At 65.3% G+C, this 18,310-nt stretch overlaps 1 protein-coding gene across 1 annotated transcript in view; it reads right to left on the minus strand.

Annotated features, from left to right (window-relative positions):
• Positions 1-370: 370 nt before the first annotated feature.
• Positions 371-18,310, minus strand: part of NOTCH3 (notch receptor 3) — a 49,069-nt gene continuing 31,129 nt past the window's right edge. The window contains exons 13-34 of the mRNA XM_050925735.1: positions 18,029-18,221; positions 16,423-16,568; positions 16,232-16,345; positions 15,456-15,575; positions 15,223-15,375; positions 13,854-14,082; positions 13,054-13,255; positions 12,523-12,676; positions 11,843-12,027; positions 11,018-11,150; positions 10,534-10,785; positions 10,097-10,209; positions 8,566-9,095; positions 7,546-7,866; positions 6,500-6,648; positions 6,083-6,305; positions 5,696-5,780; positions 5,245-5,407; positions 4,688-4,992; positions 4,116-4,263; positions 3,607-3,704; positions 371-3,302 (exon numbers count right to left, since the gene is read on the minus strand). Coding sequence (XP_050781692.1) covers positions 1,980-3,302; positions 3,607-3,704; positions 4,116-4,263; positions 4,688-4,992; positions 5,245-5,407; positions 5,696-5,780; positions 6,083-6,305; positions 6,500-6,648; positions 7,546-7,866; positions 8,566-9,095; positions 10,097-10,209; positions 10,534-10,785; positions 11,018-11,150; positions 11,843-12,027; positions 12,523-12,676; positions 13,054-13,255; positions 13,854-14,082; positions 15,223-15,375; positions 15,456-15,575; positions 16,232-16,345; positions 16,423-16,568; positions 18,029-18,221 — 5,339 coding nt within the window. The 3' untranslated portion in view covers positions 371-1,979. The remainder of the gene's footprint in view (positions 3,303-3,606; positions 3,705-4,115; positions 4,264-4,687; positions 4,993-5,244; positions 5,408-5,695; positions 5,781-6,082; positions 6,306-6,499; positions 6,649-7,545; positions 7,867-8,565; positions 9,096-10,096; positions 10,210-10,533; positions 10,786-11,017; positions 11,151-11,842; positions 12,028-12,522; positions 12,677-13,053; positions 13,256-13,853; positions 14,083-15,222; positions 15,376-15,455; positions 15,576-16,231; positions 16,346-16,422; positions 16,569-18,028; positions 18,222-18,310) is intronic.

Here is an 18,310-nt window from a genome sequence, read left to right on the forward strand (position 1 = left end):
GGGAGTTGAGGGGGGAGAGGTGGACATGGGCATTTCTGCCAGCTGCTCTTTGTCCTCCTGGAGTGTGCAACCATGACTCTCCCCCAGGGCCCCACCGCTCAACCACAGCACTTCAGGCCACAGACAACTGCTAGGAGCCCCCGGCAGAGGCCCAGGTGGCACTGCCACTGCGGCTATGAACTGCTCAGCGGGGACCAGCCCAGATGACCCCAGGGAAACAGGCTGCTATAACCAACCAAGATCAGCCCAGGACTGGAGCTGACCCACAGCAGCCGCTCCACCCCAAACCAGAGCCACGGCAAGGCCTGGGTATTGCAAACGGTGTGGGGGGAGGGGGGAAAACAGACACACAGAATGGGGCAGAGACAGGTTCCTTGTTAACTACAGCTTTATTAGGTGCAGTGGGGCCGGTCTCTGTACAGCGGGTCCCAGGGGGATAGGGGCAGCGTGGGCTCTGTACAGCGGATCCCAGGGGGCAGGGATGGGGGCCCCTGTACAGCAGGTCCCAGGGGGGTTAGGTGCAGGGGCAGGCTCTGCAGTGGGTCCCAACAGGGTTATGTGGGAGGGCAGGGGTGAGGGTCCCTGTACAGGAGGTCCAGGGGCTTAGGTGCGGGGTGGGCTCTGCACAGCGGGTCCCAGAGGAGTCGGGGGCAGGGCCGGCTCTGCACAGCGGGTCCCAGAGGAGTCGGGGGCAGGGCCGGCTCTGCACAGTGGGTCCCAGGGGGCGTAGGTGCAGGGACGGGCAGGGCCCCAGTACCGCACGTCCCAGGAAGGTTAGGCGCAGGGCCAAGCTCTGTACAGCGGCACCCAGTTGGTTCAAAGCTACTTGATTTAAACAGATTTAAAAAATAGTTTAAAAATGAGCTACACATTGTCTATGCTACAGCGAGTGGCAGGAGCTGTGCCTGGCCACCGGGCTCCTCCCCAGCCCCTGCTCCCAGAGCCATGGACAGGCGAGCCAGGTGGGGAATGTAGAGAGGGGACGGAGCCCAGCTGGCTGTCAGTTCGCTGCCTGGCATCGTACCACGGGTGGGGCCCACAGTGGGAGGCCAAGCTGCCATTGTAGGGCAGAGGGGGTGGGATCAGCCATGGAGGACAGGTGCTGCCGATCCCAATCAGCTGTGCCCAGGGTGGGGGTGGCAGTGGTGCCACGGGGGAGGCAGACACCAAGAGCAGCTGGCAGCCCCCCACCGCTGGCCGGAGCCCCCCACCAGACAGGCCCCACTTGAGCAGCGGCATCTCCAAGGAATAAATTAACCTGGAATGTGATGAAGTGCCAAGAAACAGGATGGGGAGGGCAGGGGACCTAGGGGGGCTCAGCCTCAGGCAGGGAGCTCGGGGCAGTGGGGGGCTCAGTCCCCCCGCATTGCGGAGGGCCCTGAGCAGGGGGGCTGGAGGTGGGGGCTCAGCACCCCGCATTGCGGGGAGTGCGGGGGGAGGGCTGTGCCCTGGACAGCAACCACAGGCTAGCGCCGCATATGCAGTACACAATTACAGTGAGCGGGCTCCTCCCCAACGTGGGGGGCACGCTGCCCACCGAGCAACAGTGGAGGGACGGGGGAGGCCAGGGATCACCCTCCCCCACTGCAGCCCCACCCCTGCCTATGGTGCTTTAGCAACACCTACTGGACACTTTACATATAATATTTTGTAAAAATAAAGCGCTTGTTTAAATGACTTTTTTTTTCTATACAAAAGACTTTTTTTAAAAAAAGACCAACACCCCTCACCGGGGAGATGGGGAGTCAGGGCATAGCTAGAGCCCCCTCCCCGCCATGGCAGTTGTGGGGGAGCCCACAGCCCCCACCTACAGAGAGAGGGATCTTTTCCTTTTTACATTTGACATTTTTCTTATAAAAAAACACAAGGGGAGGTGTCTCCAGGAGGCAGGGCCTGGGGGCGAGTGAGGGGCTCCCCCAGGAAGGAGGTCAGGGGGGCAGAGAGAGGGGCTTGGGGCCTTGGCCCCCTCCCCCCTGCCCTCACGCAAACACCTGCATCTTGGTGGGCTGGTCAGGCAGGTGGGAGAGGGTCTGGGGGGGCCCCAGCACAGCCGGGCTGGGGGTGGACTCGGACCAGTCGGACAGTGAGTGAGGTGAGGGGCTGGCCCACTGCTCGGGGGACTCAGGCGAGGGCGTCAGGTAGGGGTGCTCGCTGCGCAGGTGCAGGTAGTGCTTGGGGGTACCGTCCTGGCCGGGGGTGTAGCTGTGCTGCGAGGGGGGTGTGGGGTAATCTTCTGCCCCCTGCCCACTGGGTGCCTTGTAATACTGGGGAGGCGGTGGGGGGCCAGGGCGTGCACCCCCCTGCCCCTCCTTGGGCGAGATAGGCTGGCTGGCATGGCCCAGGGTGGGTGCCGCAGGGGGCGGTGGGGGCATGGGCTGCCCAGGGGTGGGTGCCGGCGGGGTCTGCTCCTTGGCAGGGCTGGGGGCAGCCAGCACCTGGGAGCTGTGCACCATGGCCAGGTGGTTGGGCAGCAGCAGCCCCTGTGGGAAGGGCTGGGCCGGCTGGTGCAGGTTGGGGTGGGAGGCAGCCGGATGCACCACCCCAATGACTGGGTTGCACTGGGAGGTGGGGACACGGGTGTGCCAGTCGAAGGGCACCGCCACCGGGCTCACCATGCCCAGGCTGAGCCCCACGCAGCCGGGCTGGCGTGGCAGCGAAGGCATGGAGACCCGGTTCATGGAGAGGATGGTGCTTTGGGCCGATGCTACCTCGCCCAGGTCGCTGAGCCGCGCCAGGCTGACGGCAAAGGGCCCGTCCATCAGGCCATGTACCATGGGCGTGGAGCCCACTGACATGGAGGAGCTGCCTGGGTGGAAGACGCCAGGCGAGGCCAGGACAGGCGAGGTGGGGTTGGCCACATAGGGAGAGTCCAGCGAGTCGACGGGTGACAGGGTGACTGAGCTCTCCAGCAGAGAGCCCTGGCACTCCAAGCTCAGCTTCTTGCTGCGCCCCTTGGCCTCCTTGGCCAGGCTGGCGCTGCTGCCTGCCCCTGCCGTGTTCTTGGCGCTGGGCCGCCGGCTCTTCTTGCCCTGTGGCGTGGGCTTGAGGCTGGGCAGGAAGCTGTTGGGAGGGCACATAAGCGGGGACATGGTGTGGCCGGGGGGCAGTGCTCCCTGTGGGCTGCGCACCGTGTTGTACTCATCCAGCAGGCGCACAATGTCGTGGTGCATCCGCTCCTGCGCGATGTCCCGCGGCAGCCGGTCCATGTGGTCTGTGATCTCCCGGTTGGCAAAGTGATCCAGCAGGATCTTGGCTGCCTCGTAGCTGCCCTCCCGAGCGGCCAGGAACAGCGGGGTCTCCTCCTGGGGGGACAGGGGGCACAGCGGGGCTCAGACTGTGCTGAGGGGGCTGCCCTCATCCCTGGAGCACTGGGAATGCCAGGGCAGGGCTGGGAGACGCCCACAGCCCTCTGTGCTGGGGCTTTGGAGCCAGGGTCGGGCCCTGGGCACACGGGGCTCCCCCTCCCCAGCACAGGAGCAGCATGTCCTGGTGCTCAGCCCAGAGGCTCTCTGAAGAAGGCACAGTGGGGGCCCCCATTGTGGGCGGGGCCTGCGGGGTGAACAACAGCCAGGCCTTGCTCGCCTGCCCATCCTGCCCGCCGCTCACCTTGCTGTCCTGCATGTCCTTGTTGGCCCCATTCTTCAGCAGCGCGATCGTGGCCTCCACGTTGTTCACGGCCGCGGCCCAGTGCAGCGCAGATTTACCTGGGGGAACCAAGCCATGAGAGGAGGCCCTCTGCTGGTCCATCCCCCCGCTGCCCCTCAGTCCTGACCTGCAGCCCTGCTAGCCCAGCCCTGGGCTGCCCCCCTCCCCTCACAGCTCTGCCAGTGCCCCTCAGTCCCAACCCGCAGCCCCCTGCTCCCGCCCAGCTCTACTGGTGCCCCTCAGTCACTATCCGCAGCTCCTGGCTAGCCCAACCCTGGGCTCCTCCCCCTGCACAGCCCCTCCCAAATCCTCACAGGTTGGCAGTGCCCTCCCATGTCACCAAGCCCCCACAGTGGGCTCATGCTGGGGGTGGAGAGCTGAGCCCCTATACCCACAGCCAGGCCCTTCCCCAGGGGAAGCTGGGGGTGGGCCTCAGCAGAGACCCCTGATGGTGGGAAGCCGCCCCATACCCAGCTCATCCACAGCGTTGACGTCTGCGTGGCAGGCAATGAGCTCCTCCACCATCCCCTCCACGGCCAGCCGGGCAGCCAGGATCAGTGCCGTAGAGCCATCCACCATGCGGGCATCCAGGTCCGTGGAGCGGTTCCGGATCAGGATCTGCCGGGCAGAGCTGTTGTGAGCCAAACCTGGGAAACCCTGCCCAGCCCAGTTCTCCCAGCATGGGCACAGCCAGGGGCCCTCGGAGCCCTCCCAGTGTGGGCAGAGTGGGAGCTCTCCAGGGGGTTGTTCTAGCAAGGGCAGGGTTACCCAGGGGCTTGGCCAAGGATGTGGGGAGCGGGGGCTCCAGTGGAAGACAACAGCGTGGGGGAGCTCTGGTGGAGAGTGAGCAACTGGGGCCCATCCCAGGTGGGTGAGGGAAGGCAGGAGCTCACCTGGAAGATGCCCTGGGCAATGGCGGTCCCACAGGGTGAGTGGGGGAAGGGGTCTCACCTAGAAGGCCCTAGGTGTCGGCATCATGGATGGGGTCTCACTTGGAAGATGCCCTGGGCATCTGCATCACGGTGGGGGTATAGGGTCTCACCTGGAAGACGCCCTGGGCGTCGGCAGTCACCGCGGCGTGCAGTGGTGTGCGGCCCGTGTTGTCCTGGGCATTGGTGTCAGCACCAGCATCCAGCAGGCGCTTGGCGGCGTCAGCCCGGGCGTAGCGGGCAGCCAAGTGCAGCGCAGTCTCACCCGTGCGGTCCGTCTGGGCGCTCAGGTTGGCGCCCTGGCAGATGAGATCCGAGATGATGTTGGCTGAGGAGTCGTCAGCCTCATCCTCCTCGGCCAGGTCGGTCTCCACACCACCCCCGCAGAACGAGGCCAGCATGAGCGGAGTGAAGCCATCTGCAAGGAGAGCCGCCACCAAGGGGTTAACTGGGGGCTGCCCCAGGGGCTCCAGCATGAGAGATCACAACTCCCAGCATGCTGAGTGGCTGAACTGGGGCAGTGGTGCATGCTGGGGCTTGTGGTCAGCTGCATATGCGTGAGCTACTACTCCATCCAAAGTTCCTCAGTGATGCTACTTCTCCCAGGGTGCAGCATGCCTGCACTGCATGCTGGGAGCTGCAGTCCCTGAGATGGAGCATGCCCCCTTACCTGGCCCCCTGACATTGACGTCCATGCAGTCGGTGTCGAACTCGCCCTGGGGTGGTGTCAGGGCCATGGATGGAGGCATGCGGATGTCAGCTGCCACCAAGTGATGCTGTGTCCACTGGCGGCAGTCCACAGGGTCCTCTGAGTCCCCGCTCGGCTCCTCCACCTGGGGGAGAGCACAACCAATCATAGAGCTGGTAGATCCTGCCCCAGACCTGCCGGGGGCTCCCATTCCCCCACCCCCTCCACCTTCCCAAGATGGGATTTGTGTTATGACCCTATGCGGCTCTGAGCAAGGGGTTCAGTGCAACCCCTGGGATTCATCAGGACTCCCCCACCCCGGCGCGTCACTGAGCCCCGCACCCCTCCTCCTCCACGTCACCAAGTCCAGTGCCCATCACTCATCTGGCCCACGGCAAGCCAGAGCTCGCAGCTGGTCCACAGGTGTTGGTACCTTGAGTCTCTTGGCCTCCGGGCACTCTGCATCCATCCAGTCATCTGAGTGTTCCCCCATCAGGCTTTCCCCTTTGCTGATGTTCCTAGAGGGAAGCCCAGAGCTTAGACCCCAGCCCCTGCCACGCAGCCCCTGCCTTCCGCCCCACCCACCCAGGGTTTCAGGGGGCCACTCTTAGGACATCCTCCCTGCACAAGGCACTGGGCAGCCATGGGGCGTGCAGGCAGAGATGGTCTGCATGCTGCCCTCTGGTAATGGTAGTAGTGGTGAGGGCCTGCAGCAGGTAAAATCCCCCATGCTGCTGCAGAGAGTGGGGATCCCCCAGGCTCCAGGCCTGGGTGTGGGGAGCAGGCTGTGGGCTTGGCCCCGTGAGGGCAAGTCCCATACTTCATGCCCAAGGCGTCCTGGCCCACGGGCTCCCGACGGTTTTTGTTGCTGTTCTCCTTCTTCAGGCTGAAGCCCTCCGGGAACCAGAGCGTGCTGTGCTCCCGCTTCCGCCGTGCCACCAGCACCCCCAGCACCAGGATCACCAGCAGGATCACGGCCGCTGCCACCACCACCAGGGGCACCAGGGGCACGGAGTCCGGGGGCTTCGGCTGCAGCTTGTCACCTGCAAGAGTGGACGGGAGTCAGACCCTGCCTCTTGATACCCCACCCCTACTCACCCCACCCCTCCCACTCACTCCGCCGCCTCCCAATACCCCGCCCCCTTTCACTCACCCCACCTCCCCCACTCACCCCACCCCCTCTTGAGAGCCCTGCACTCAAACTCCAACCCCTGGCCCCAGCCCCACCTGCACTCACTGTGCACAGCCTTGATGGGGTAGGGGAACTCCAGTCGCTCGACAGCGGCCAGTGCAGCCAGGTAGTCGGCCGCACTGCGCGCATCAGGGAAGCATTTGTCTGAGGCCTGGACGCAGAGACGGTTGTCAATCTCCAGGGTGACCACGGAGCTGGGGCAGGGAGGGGGACAGTTACCAGTGGCCTCGCCCATAGTGGTGCCAAGGCCCAGACTGTAGGGGGCCTGGGCACCCCTTGCCCCACATGGAGCCCTGGGGCAGGGCTGGTTCAGCACTCCCTGCAGCAAGGGCTGTGCACGTCCCAGAGCAGGCATGGCCCAGGGAGTGAGGGCTTGGTCCTATGGACCATGTGGTCTCTGCCAGGCTGCCAGCAGCTGCTTAGCACCGTTGTGCTCTCCCTGTCCCTACCCACTCCCATCTGGGTCCCAGGGCCGGGCAGGAGGCAAGACTCCTGGATGCTGCCCCCAGAGCCCTTGCTGCCATCTGAGAGCACAGGGAGCGGGTGACAGGCACCAGCTGAGCCACCTCGAGACCCGCACCAGAACGGGCGGCGAACTCGACTGCTGATTGAAGGCAGCTGCGGGACACCTCTGGGAGCAAAGGGCTGTCGTGGTGCAAGTCAACAGACACCTTCCTAGTGCCTGCCCCAGGGCTGGCTCCCTCCGCTGGCACTGGCTCCCACTCCCAGTGCCAGCCCCACAAAGCGCTAACCAGCCCCACCTTGGCACCACCCCCCGTACCAGCCCCCAAAGGCCAGGATCCCAGGCCCTCGGCTCCCTCCCCCGCTGCAGCCCATGGGGCTACATCTTCCCCCCTCCCCCCCGTGGCTCAGGGCTTTCTCTCTCCCCCATCCCCTGGCTGTGGCCCACAGCACTGCATCTCTGCCCAAATCCCTATGGATGTGGCCCACAGGGCTGTCTCTTCCCCCCACCTCCTGGCTGTGGCCCAAATCTCCCCGCCACTCCCTGCGGCCACATGGCCCCCACACTCCCAATGGCTGCAGCCCGCGGAGCTGTGCCTCCCCCGCCCCAGCTGCGGCCCACAGCTCACCCAATGACCTCACGGCCCAGCTCACGGCGACGGAGGCGGCTGGGCCGGTAGAAGGGCTCGATCATGTAGTTGCCGTCCCTATCGAGGCGGAAGCGCAACGAGGTGTGCAGGATGGCGCTCAGCTTCTGCAGGAAGGTGGTGCTGGTCCTGCGCAGCTCGTCGGGGGGCAGCAGCACGGTGATGACCAGCACACCGCTGGCCAGGTGCTCCGGCATCTCGCGGGCGCAATCCAGCCCATCCCAGCCACACTCCTCAGTGTTGCAGCCCTGGTCGCACTGCCCGTCAGCGAAGTGGTCCGAGCAGTACTTCTCATACACAGGGCTGGGGGGGGAGAAGGGAAGGCATGGTCAGCGCACAGCCCCACCCAGCCCCCAGCCCCACCCTATTCTGGCAAGCCCCCCTCAGTCCCACTGGGCACCCGGGTCACTTGGCTCCTGCAGGAGAGACTGCATCACACAATGAGAAACATCTTGGACACGGCTCCAGTACCCACAGCCGTCTTCAGCCAGCAGGGAGTTTTAGCTACCACAGTCCCGTGCTCCACCCCAGAGCCACGGGAGGGGTTCCTGTATAAACAGCCCCCAGGCCCCATACCAGAGGGGGCTGCACCTCAGCTGGGCGAGAGGTCCCTGTATAAATACTCCCCCCACACGCCACCCCACAGGGAAGCACATCTCAGCGTCAGGCGAGGGGTCCCTGTATAAACAGCCTCCATGCCCCACCTGGGCACAGCACCAGGATTAAAGCCTCAACCCTGACAAAAGCCATGGGATCTGCACTGGGGACGACTGCCCAGGCCCTCATTTTCATGTGTCCTCCACAAGACACCACCCCCAGGTGCACAGCACACACTGACCACGCCGAGACACTGTGGTGGGGGAGCACCCCCTACAGCACAGTGCCCCCCCAGCACCATACTGGGACAAGTGTGGACTCTGAAGGGAGAATGCCTTGTGTAGAGTCCCCCCCAGCACCTCCCTGGCCCATTTCCCTGCCCCCCCAGCCCAGCGCCCCCCTTACTTGCAGCTGCGGTCGTGGCTCTTGCAGTCGAAGTTGTCGTAGAGGCACGCGGCCGTGTTGCAGTCCTCGTCGCACTGGCTGTTGTTGAACAACTGCCAGCACTGGCTCTCCTCACACTGCTGCCAGGGGTCGCCCACCAGCAGGGAGCAGTCGCCCCCGTCCCACTTGCAGGCAGGGCTGTTGCACTCCCTGTCGCAGTAGGAATCTCCAGCCTTGGCAGCACACTCCTCCTGCAGGCACTGCAGCTCCAGGAGCTGCTGCAGCTTCTGCTCGCAGTGCAGGCCGGAGAAGCCACTGGGGCAGAGGCACTGGAAATGGGGAGGCCAGGACATCTCCATGCAGGTGCCCCCGCTGAGGCAGGGTGCGCTGGTGCAGCTGCTGTTGGCTCGCAGGCGGCAGTCAGAGCCAGTGAAGCCCGGCAGGCAGGAGCAGCGGGCACCCAGCACTGTGTGCTGGCAGCTGCCCCCGTTGAAGCAGGCAAGCTCCCGACATGACAGCACGCTTCGCTCACAGTTGGGCCCGGAATAGTTCTGGGGAGAGGCAGGGAAGAGGGTGAGAGAGATGGCACCGGGACCAGGCCACAGGCCAGAACCACCTCCTGCTTGCCCAGCAGGGCTGGGACCTGGACCAAAACTGACCCAGAACCAGGATCTCCTCATCCAGCAGCACCAGGACCCAGACCAGAACGGGCCCCTCCACCTGGCTTGTATATCACAAGGCCTGAACTAATTCCTGTGTGACCGAGTGCAGAGCAGCTAGACAAACAGCCCAGCTCCACTGCAAACAGCACGGGGTGGAGAACCCAGCCCAGCCCTTTCCTTGCTGGCCCGTTCCAGGGGCTGTTTCCAGTCTGAACGTGTCCAGCTCCCAGCCGCTACATCACATCACACGTCAGTCGCTAGGCCCAGGAGCCCAGCCTGGGCTCCACTCCCTGCCCCTTTCCCTCTGGGAAGCTGAACTGCTCAAACTCCTTTCTCTTCGGATCCTTCCGCCATTCTCGGGGCTCCCCTCTGACCCTCACCAATGTAGAAGCATCCCTGCACTGTGGGACCAGCACTGCGCACAGGAGTCCGGCAGCTGCTGCACTAGTGCCAGGTACAAGGTAAGAGAACCTCTCTATGCCCGTCTGGGCATCCCAGGATTGTGTTAGCTCCTTTGGCCACAGAGTTGCACTGGGTGCTCATGTTCAGCTGATTATCCACCCCCCCAGGTGCCATGGGAACCCCACCCCACCCCATCCTCAAGTGCCATGGAAAATGCCCCTGCCCCCGCCCCCCCCCCATGACATGAGAACCCACTCCCACAGCAGGACCAGCCTGCTCCCGCGGGGCACCAGGACCAACACCTAAACCCTCCCCTGCAGCACCAGAACCAAGATGCCCCTCTTCAGATCAGAGCCCATCCTGTAGCTCCAGGACTGGAATGGCAAAGCAGGCCCCCAGCCCCAATCCCTTGGCCTGGAAGACTCCAGGCTGTGCACAGCCAAGGGCAGGCGCCCAGCGCCCTGCACCTTCCCACGCGGGGCACTCACCGGGGGGCAGCGGCAGGTGTAGCCCAGCGGCGTGTTCACCATCATCTTGCACTGACCACCGTTCTGGCAGGGCTGAGACTCACATGTGTTCACGATGTTCTGGCAGCGCCGGCCTGCGGGGGGGAGCAGGGGGGCAGGGGCCCAGGGAGGGGTCATGGAGAGTCCAGGGAGAGGGGATCTGCCCTCCTACCCCACCTCCAGCACTGCTCCCAGAACCGCCACCTTCCCACAGCTCAGCCCCTCATGGTTGCACAGACCCCCAGCCTCCCTGTGCCAGCCAGACCCCAAGCCTAGAGAGTCCCACCCCCCCAGGGGTTTCCCCTTCTCCCACCCTGCACTGAGTGCACCCCATTGACATGCACCCATGCCCCTGGTGTAAACACCCCGTGAAGCCCTGCCCCTTGCCTGGGTGTAGCACCACCCCTCAGCACACTCACCCGTGTAGCCCGGCTTGCACACGCAGTGGAAGTCGTTGGCGCCCTGCACACAGTCCAGCGTGCGTTGGGGCAGGCAGGGCTTGGCCAGGCACTCATTGATGTCGCCCTCACAGCGCTCGCCCGTGTAGCCCGGGGGGCAGTTGCAGCGGTAGCCACCTACCCGGTCCACACACGTCCCGTTGTTCAGGCACTTGGGTGCCCGGCTGCCAGGGCTCGCAGCGCAATCGTCCTCGTTAATCTCGCACAGGACACCTGGGGGACAGGAGGCAGAGCCCTTGCAGCCCCTGGCATAACCAGAGCACCCCAACCACCCCATCCTGTGGGGATCTGGCCCCCCAAGGAAACCAGGCCCCGTCCCCCAACCTGAGCCCCCTGTCTTACAGGTACCCTCCCTCCTGGGAGTAACCAGAGCCATCCCCTTCCCCAGTAACCTGCCTCCCATCGCCCCCCACGGTGCCTGGCCACTAGTCCGGCTTGGTCTTACCTAGGGTTCCCGGCGGGCAGGAGCAGATGTAGCGCCCGATGAGGTCGATGCAGGAGCCCCCGTTCTGGCAGGGGTGGGACTGGCACTCGTCGATGTCGTACTCGCAGTTCTTGCCCTCGAACCCTGGTGGGCACTGCAGGGAGAGACAGATACAGCCCAGTCAGGGTCCTGGGCCCCAGCTCCACTCCTGAGGGCCCCACCTTAGGGCTGCCGAGCCCCTCAGCTCCACCCCCTCCAGCCACAGAGGGGTTAAATAAGGCCGCATGCTACCACCACCAACCCCTCTCCATTGCTGTGGGGAGCAATGGAGCAACATCGGGGGGAGAAGGAGGACTCACCTCACAGCACAAACTGTCAGCAACAGAGCCAGGGAGAGAGCCCAGGAGTCCTGACTCCCAGGCCCCCATTGCAACCACTAGATCCCACTGCCCTTCCAGAGCCAGGGACAGAACCCAGGAGTCCCGGTCCCAGATCTCCCCCCTTTCCAACTACTAGACCCCACTGCCCTTCCAGAGCCAGGAATAGAACCCAGACATCTTGGCTCCCAGCACTTCTGTTCCAACCACTAGACCCTGCTCCCTTCCCAAAGCCGGAGACAGAACCCAGGAGTCCTGGCTCCCAGGCCCATGCTCAGACCACTCTTGGCTGCCCTGCTCCGAGGTAAGCCCATCTGAATGTGCCTTGCTCAGTACCCCCTTGGCCCAGCTGCCCTCATGGTGGGCGAGGGGGGGCACAACTCCTGCAGCTTTCCCGCGCTAGCAGCCTGGCTAGAGCTGGTGGCAGCGCTTGGAGCCCCTTCATGCAGCTCCCGTCCCTGGGGCTCACCTCACAGTCGTAGCTGCCTATGAAGCTGTGGCAGGAGGCGCCATGCTGGCAGGGGTTGGGCTGGCAGGGGTTGACCTCGCTCTCACAGTAGCTGCCCGTGTAGCCTTCCTTGCACAGGCAGTAGTGGGTGTTGCCAGCATCGACGCACTGGCCCCGGTAGTGACACACCTGTTCCTTGGAGACCCCTGCCCCAGATAGACAGAGACTTGATGCCTTGTGCCCAGCCCATGGGCCCAGTGCAGCTCCAACAGGGGAAACCATGGCACGGAGAGGAGAGGGACTCTGGCTGTCAGCCCCCGCTGCTCTAACCACTAGATTCCCCCAGCCCCTCCCAGAGCTGAGGATAGAACCCAGGAGTCCTGACTCACAGCTCCCCCGGCTCTAACCACTAGACCCTCCCCCCCTTCCCTCCCAGAGCTGGGGATAGCTGTGGGGGTACCAAGAGCATTGCTGGAGCAGGTGTGACTGGGACAGCAGGGCCCAGTGGGGGCAGGGCAGGGGACATGCTATACTTGAGCTGACAGCTCCACGCAATAGCTGCCCCCAACTCTCCCCACATCTTTCGAGGGCACTGGAGACCCAGATCCCTGAGCGAGGGCGATGCCTGCCAAGGACAGACCCCTCCCTGCCCAGCCTGGCAGAGACCAGTGGGGGTCAGTCCTGCCCAGGGGTGCCCTCACCTCGATGAGCTGCCACCACCTCGCAGGAGACGTTGGGAATGTCACAATAGCGGCCGGTCCAGCCCCCAGGGCACTCACAGGTCAGGGCCGTGCCCGTCTGCACGCAGCGGCCCCCATTCTGGCAGGGCGAGCGCCTGCACCAGTCCACCAGGGTCTGCAAGAGAGGGGGAGTTAGGGGACAATGTACTCTGGTGGGACGCGACCTGGGGAACCAATATAGCCTTGGCTGGGCTCCAGCAATGCCAGGTCCGCGCCCCCAACCACACTTGGGTGTTGGATCCCCCCACTCCCCATAGGCCAGGCCCCTGGCCCCCACTGGACTGGGGTGTTGGATTCTCCCCCTCCCCTGACGCCAAGGCCCTGGCCCCTGCCTCCCACTCCCCACTGCACTGGGCTGTTGGATTCCTCCCCTGCCTGAGGCCAGGCTCCCCTGACAATGCCAGGCCTCATGCTCACCCTCCCCAGACGCTGGGACCTTGTGTCCTTGCCCCTCCCCGCCGAGCCACCGCCCACCCCCAGCGCAGGGCTCACCTGGCACTGGGCACCTGTGTAGCCCTGGGGACAGGTGCAGCGGTAGGACTCCACGCCATCCAGGCAGATGCCCCCATTGAGGCAAGGCTGGGACTGGCACTCATCGATCTCATGCTGGCAGTGGGTGCCCGTGAAGCCGGCACGGCAGCGGCATGTGTAGGAGTTCACTCCATCCAGGCAGGTGCCACCATTGAAGCAGGAGCTGCAGGGTCACAGGCAGTTAGCTCGATGCCCCATTCGCTACCCATCAGTACAACCCCTGACCCCCAGCAACACCCCCACTCCTCCCGTTTGTCCCCTGCCCCCCTACAACCACCCCCACCCCACCGCCATGGCACCACTCTCTCAAGGGTTCCCGGCACTGACTGGCTGGGGCAGGGCCTGGCCGCGCTGAGGGAAGCTGGTGCCAAGAATCCCAGGGGCAAGGTTCCCTCTGAAGGGATGAAGCTCCTTGCAGATAGGGGTCCTCTGGGGACAGGGAGATGAGGATGCTCCCTGATGGGGGCTGGGGCTCACCTGTCAGTGCACCCCTGCACTTTGAGCTCACAGGGCAGCCCAGGGGAGGCTTTCGGGGGGGAGAGGATGCGCTTACCTGTTGGTGCACTCTTACACGCTGTGCTCACAGTGCAGGCCGGCCCAGCCCAGGGAACGGGAGGGGGGTCACCGGTCGGGTGGGGGGGGGGGCCTCACCTCTCGGTGCACTCCTGCACGTTGTGCTCGCAGTGTGGGCCAGCCAAGCCCAGGGGATGGGAGGGGGTCCCTGGTCGGGGGGCCGGGGGGAAGGGGGAGGACTGACTCACCTGTCGGTGCACTCCTGCACGTTGTGCTCGCAGTGCAGGCCGGCCCAGCCTGGGGCGCAGGTGCAGGTGAAGCTGTTGACGTAGTCAGTGCAGGAGGCACCGTTGCGGCAGGGGCTGCTCAGGCACTCATTGGTCTCGCTGGCACAGCGCGGGCCTGTGAAGCCCGGCAGGCAGGTGCACAAGAAGGAGCTGATGCCGTCCTGACACGAGCCACCATTCAGGCAGGGGTCTGCGGGCAGGTAAGTGGCAGGGTCACGAGGCGGTGTCAGAAGGGGCCAGAGGAGCTCAGCCACTTCATGGCCTCCAGCCAGGCCTCCCCTCTCCCGTGGGCATTCAGGGCAGGCACCCCCAGGGAGAGATTCACCCCCAGATTCCTGTCATTCCCAGAGCCCTTCCCCCACTCACTCACCCAGCCCCCTCTGGGGAAGGAGCAGCAGCTGTCCCCCAGCCCCACAGCCCTGCTGCCCAGTCACTTGGGTAGGAGGGGAAGGAGAACCCAGCATAAGCAGGCTGGGCAGGCCCAGAATCAGCCCTCAGGAAGGGTTTTTCCAGGACAGCTTCAGCGCATCCCATGGGGAACGGCGGGATGATGGGACAGCAAGGACTCGGTGGGAAATCTCCAATTAACAGCGCCTACCGCCAGACAGCACCCCTAGCAGTATGCTGGGGCACCGGGTCAGCAGGGATTGCGAGGGGAGAGCACCCCCTACTGAGCCCCCTCCTCCATAGCACAGCGCCCCCTAGCACCACTCTGGGGTACCGGGTCAGCAGAGACTGCGAGGGGAGAGCACCCCCTACTGAGCCCCCTCCTCCATAGCACAGCGTTCCCTAGCACCACCCTGGGGCACCGGCTCAGCAGAGACTGCGAGGGGAGAGCACCCCCTACTGAGCCCCCTCCTCCATAGCACAGCGTCCCCTAGCACCACCCTGGGGCACCAGGTCAGCAGGGACAGCGAGGGGAGAGCACCCCCTGCCGAGCCCCCCACCCGCAGCACAGCGCCCCCTAGCACCACCCTGGGGCACCAGGTCAGCAGAGACTGCGAGGGGAGAGCACCCCCTACTGAGCCCCCTTCTCCATAGCACAGCGCCCCCTAGTACCACCCTGGGGCACCGGGTCAGCAGGGACTGCGAGGGGAGAGTGCCTCCTACTGAGCCCCCTGCTCCACAGCACAGTGCCCCCTAGCAGCACCCTGGGGCACCAGGTCAGCAGGGACTGCGAGGGGAGAGCACCCCCTGCCGAGCCCCCCACCCGCAGCCTGCAGGGCTGGGTTTCCGTACGGTGCCCTGGCTGGGCTGTGGGGTGGCAAAGCCAATCAAGCTGGTGTGCGGTACCCTGACGAGTGCATGTGAACCCTTCCCCCGCACTCACTGGGGGAGCAGTCGTCAATGTCTGTCTCACAGTTGGTGCCTGTGTACCCCGGCCGGCAGGTGCAGCTGTATCCGCCGTGCAGGTTGGTGCAGGTGCCCCGGTTCCGGCAGGGGGTCCGGTCACACTCGTTCACATCCACGTGGCACCTCTGACCTGGCGGGAGGGAAAGGGCACAGGTCAGAGCAGGTGGGGCAGGGAGGCCACAGGGGAGGGGCAGAGCAGAGGGATGGTACCTTGCCAGCCTGGGGAGCAGCTGCAGGTGAAGCCCTCGTAGTCGGGGGTGTGGTCGCAGACCCCTCCATTCTCACAGGGGTTAGGGGAGCAGGGTGTCAGCACGTTCTCGCAGTTGCGGCCTGCAGGCAGAAGGGGGCGATGGTGAGAGCAGTTCTGACTCTCCCACCAAGAGTCAACATGAGGCCTCTGCCCTGGCCACAGGCCTTGCTCAACACAAGAACTGCCCTGCCATGGGTCCCAGAACCACAGCGACCTCCCCAGCCCCCAACCACACACCCCAGAACCACAGGAAGCCCCACCCACCACAGCACACCTGCCAGAACCACGTTGACCCCCACCACCACCCACCCCAGAACCACAGCGACCCACACACCTGGCCCCACCACACATCCCAGAATCATAGGGACCCCTGCTCACCTGCCAGAACCATGGAGACACCCCCCCCCATCCCACCACAGAACCACAGGGACACCCACCCACCATAGCACACCTCCCAGAACCATGGTGACCCCTGTTCCCTCCAGAACCACTGGAATCCCCACCCCACTCAGAACATGGGGACCCCCCCACCGTACCCCACCACACCTCCTAGAACCACAGGAACCTCTCACACACACAAACACATGCTCATTCCACCTGGCCTGGCACCCGCCCAAACCACAGGAATCCCCTACCCCCAAACCACAGGGACCCCCCACCCCTCCTGGCTCCCAGAAACAGGTCCTCCCCACTTGGCCCGGGCACCCTGTTCTCCCCACAATGGGCACGGCCCCACCTGTGTAGGGCAGGTCACAGAGGCAGGTGTAACTGGCGATGGCGTCGATGCAGGTGCCCTTGTTGAGGCAGGGGCTGGAGAGGCAGTCATTGATGTTTGTCTGGCAGTAGGTCCCTGGAAGGGAGACAGAGGGTCAGTTGGGAGGAGGGAGAAGGGGACTGGATGGGGAGGGGGGATGCGGAGGCACGTACCCTGGAAGCCCTCCTTGCACTTGCAGCGGTAGCCGTTGACGTAGTCAGTGCAGGTGCCCCCGAACTGGCAGGGGTTGGACTCACACTCGTTCTTGTTCAGGTCACAGTTGGTGCCGGCCCAGCCCGGCTCGCACTCGCATTTGTACCTGTGGGGGAGAGGGCATCAGTGCGGGTCCTGCCCATGGGGACCCCACCCTCTGCCTCCAGGGCTCTCTGGGGAACTGGCACCACACAGCAATCACTGGGATGGGGCCGCTGGGTCCAGGGGCTCCCCCTGGCAGGGCGGACAAGTGCATCACTGCCCCCAGGATGGGCAGGGAAGGGTGGGTGGGCGCAGTGCTGCCCACAGGGCACGCGAGAACAGAACAGGACAGGCAGGGGCAGCACTGCCCCCAGATGGGAAGGGCAGGGCGGGCAGGGGCAGAACTGGCAGGTGCAGCAATGCCCCCAGTGTGGGCGGATGCAGCACTGCTCCCCAGGTTGGGCAGGGCAGGAGGGTGGGCCCAGCACTGCTCCCCAGGTTGGGCAGGGCAGGCGGGCGGAGCGCTGGTCACAGAGTGGGCAGGGCAGGGCAGGGGCGGGCAGGCGGGCAGCAGGGTGGGGCAGGGGCAAGCAGGACAGGGTGAGGACAGGGCAGGTGGAGGGCAGGGCAGGGCGGGCAGACACAGGCAGGGCGGGGTGGGGGCAGCGGACGCAAGCAGGGCAGGTCGGGCAGAAGCAGGCAGGTCGAAGCAGGGCAAGTGTCACCGGAGGCAGGGCAGGGCCGGGGGCTGGCTGGGTGGGGGCAGCGCAAGGCGGTCACAGGTGGGGCGGGGCAAGGCGGGCAGATACACGCAGGGTGGGGAGGGGGCAGGGCAGGTCGGATACACGCAGGGTGGTGCGGGGGCAGGGCAGGTCCAGGCACTGTGGGGAGGATGCAGGGCAGGGTAGGGCGGGGTAGGGCAGGGCTGGGCGGACGCAGGCAGGGTGGGGCAGGGGCAGGGCAGGTTGAGGCACTATGGGGACGATGCAGGGCAGGGTGGGGCAGGAGCAGGTGGGGACGGGGCAGGGCAGGGCAGGTCGAGGCACTATGGGGATGAGGCAGGGCAGGGTGGGGCGGGGTAGGGCAGGTCGAGGCACTGTGGGGAGGATGCAGGGCAGGGTAGGGCGGACGCAGGCAGGGTGGGGCAGGGGCAGGGCAGGTTGAGGCACTATGGGGACGATGCAGGGCAGGGTGGGGCAGGAGCAGGTGGGGACGGGGCAGGGCAGGTCGAGGCACTATGGGGATGATGCAGGGCAGGGTGGGGCGCGGTAGGGCAGGGCTGGGTGGACACAGCCAGGGTGGGGCAAGTCAGGACAGGGTGGGGCGGGGGGCCAGGCAGGGTGAGTGGATGCAGGCAGGGTGGGGCAGACGCAGGGCCGGGCAGAGCAGGGAGGGTGGACGCAGGTAGGGCATGTTGGGGGAAGGGTGAGCAGACATGGGCAGGACAGATGCCGGCAGGGCAGGGTGCGGGCAAGGCAGGCGGACGTGGGCAGGGCGGGCGGATGCAGGCAAGGCAGGTCGGGGGAGGGCAGGGACATGCGGGCAGGGGCAGGGGCAGAACAGGCGGACGCAATGCTCCCTCACCCGTTGATGTCGTCGCGGCAGGCTCCGTGCACGCAGGGGCTGCTGCTGCACTCGTCCACCTCGGAGTAGCAGTGGGGGTCGTGGAAGCCCTCAGGGCAGAGGCAGGTGAAGCCATTCTTGCCGTCCAGGCAGGTGCCGCCGTTCTGGCAGGGGCTGGACGCACACTCGTCGATTTCCACATTGCACAGGGGACCTATGAGACACGCCCGCTTGGCATGGAGACCGTGTATGGCTCGGCCCAGGGTACCCCATGGCCTAGCCACCACAATCCCTCAGAGCCAA

The sequence above is a fragment of the Gopherus flavomarginatus genome, chromosome 16 (genome assembly GCF_025201925.1).
Source record: "Gopherus flavomarginatus isolate rGopFla2 chromosome 16, rGopFla2.mat.asm, whole genome shotgun sequence".
Classification (NCBI taxonomy): domain Eukaryota; kingdom Metazoa; phylum Chordata; order Testudines; family Testudinidae; genus Gopherus; species Gopherus flavomarginatus.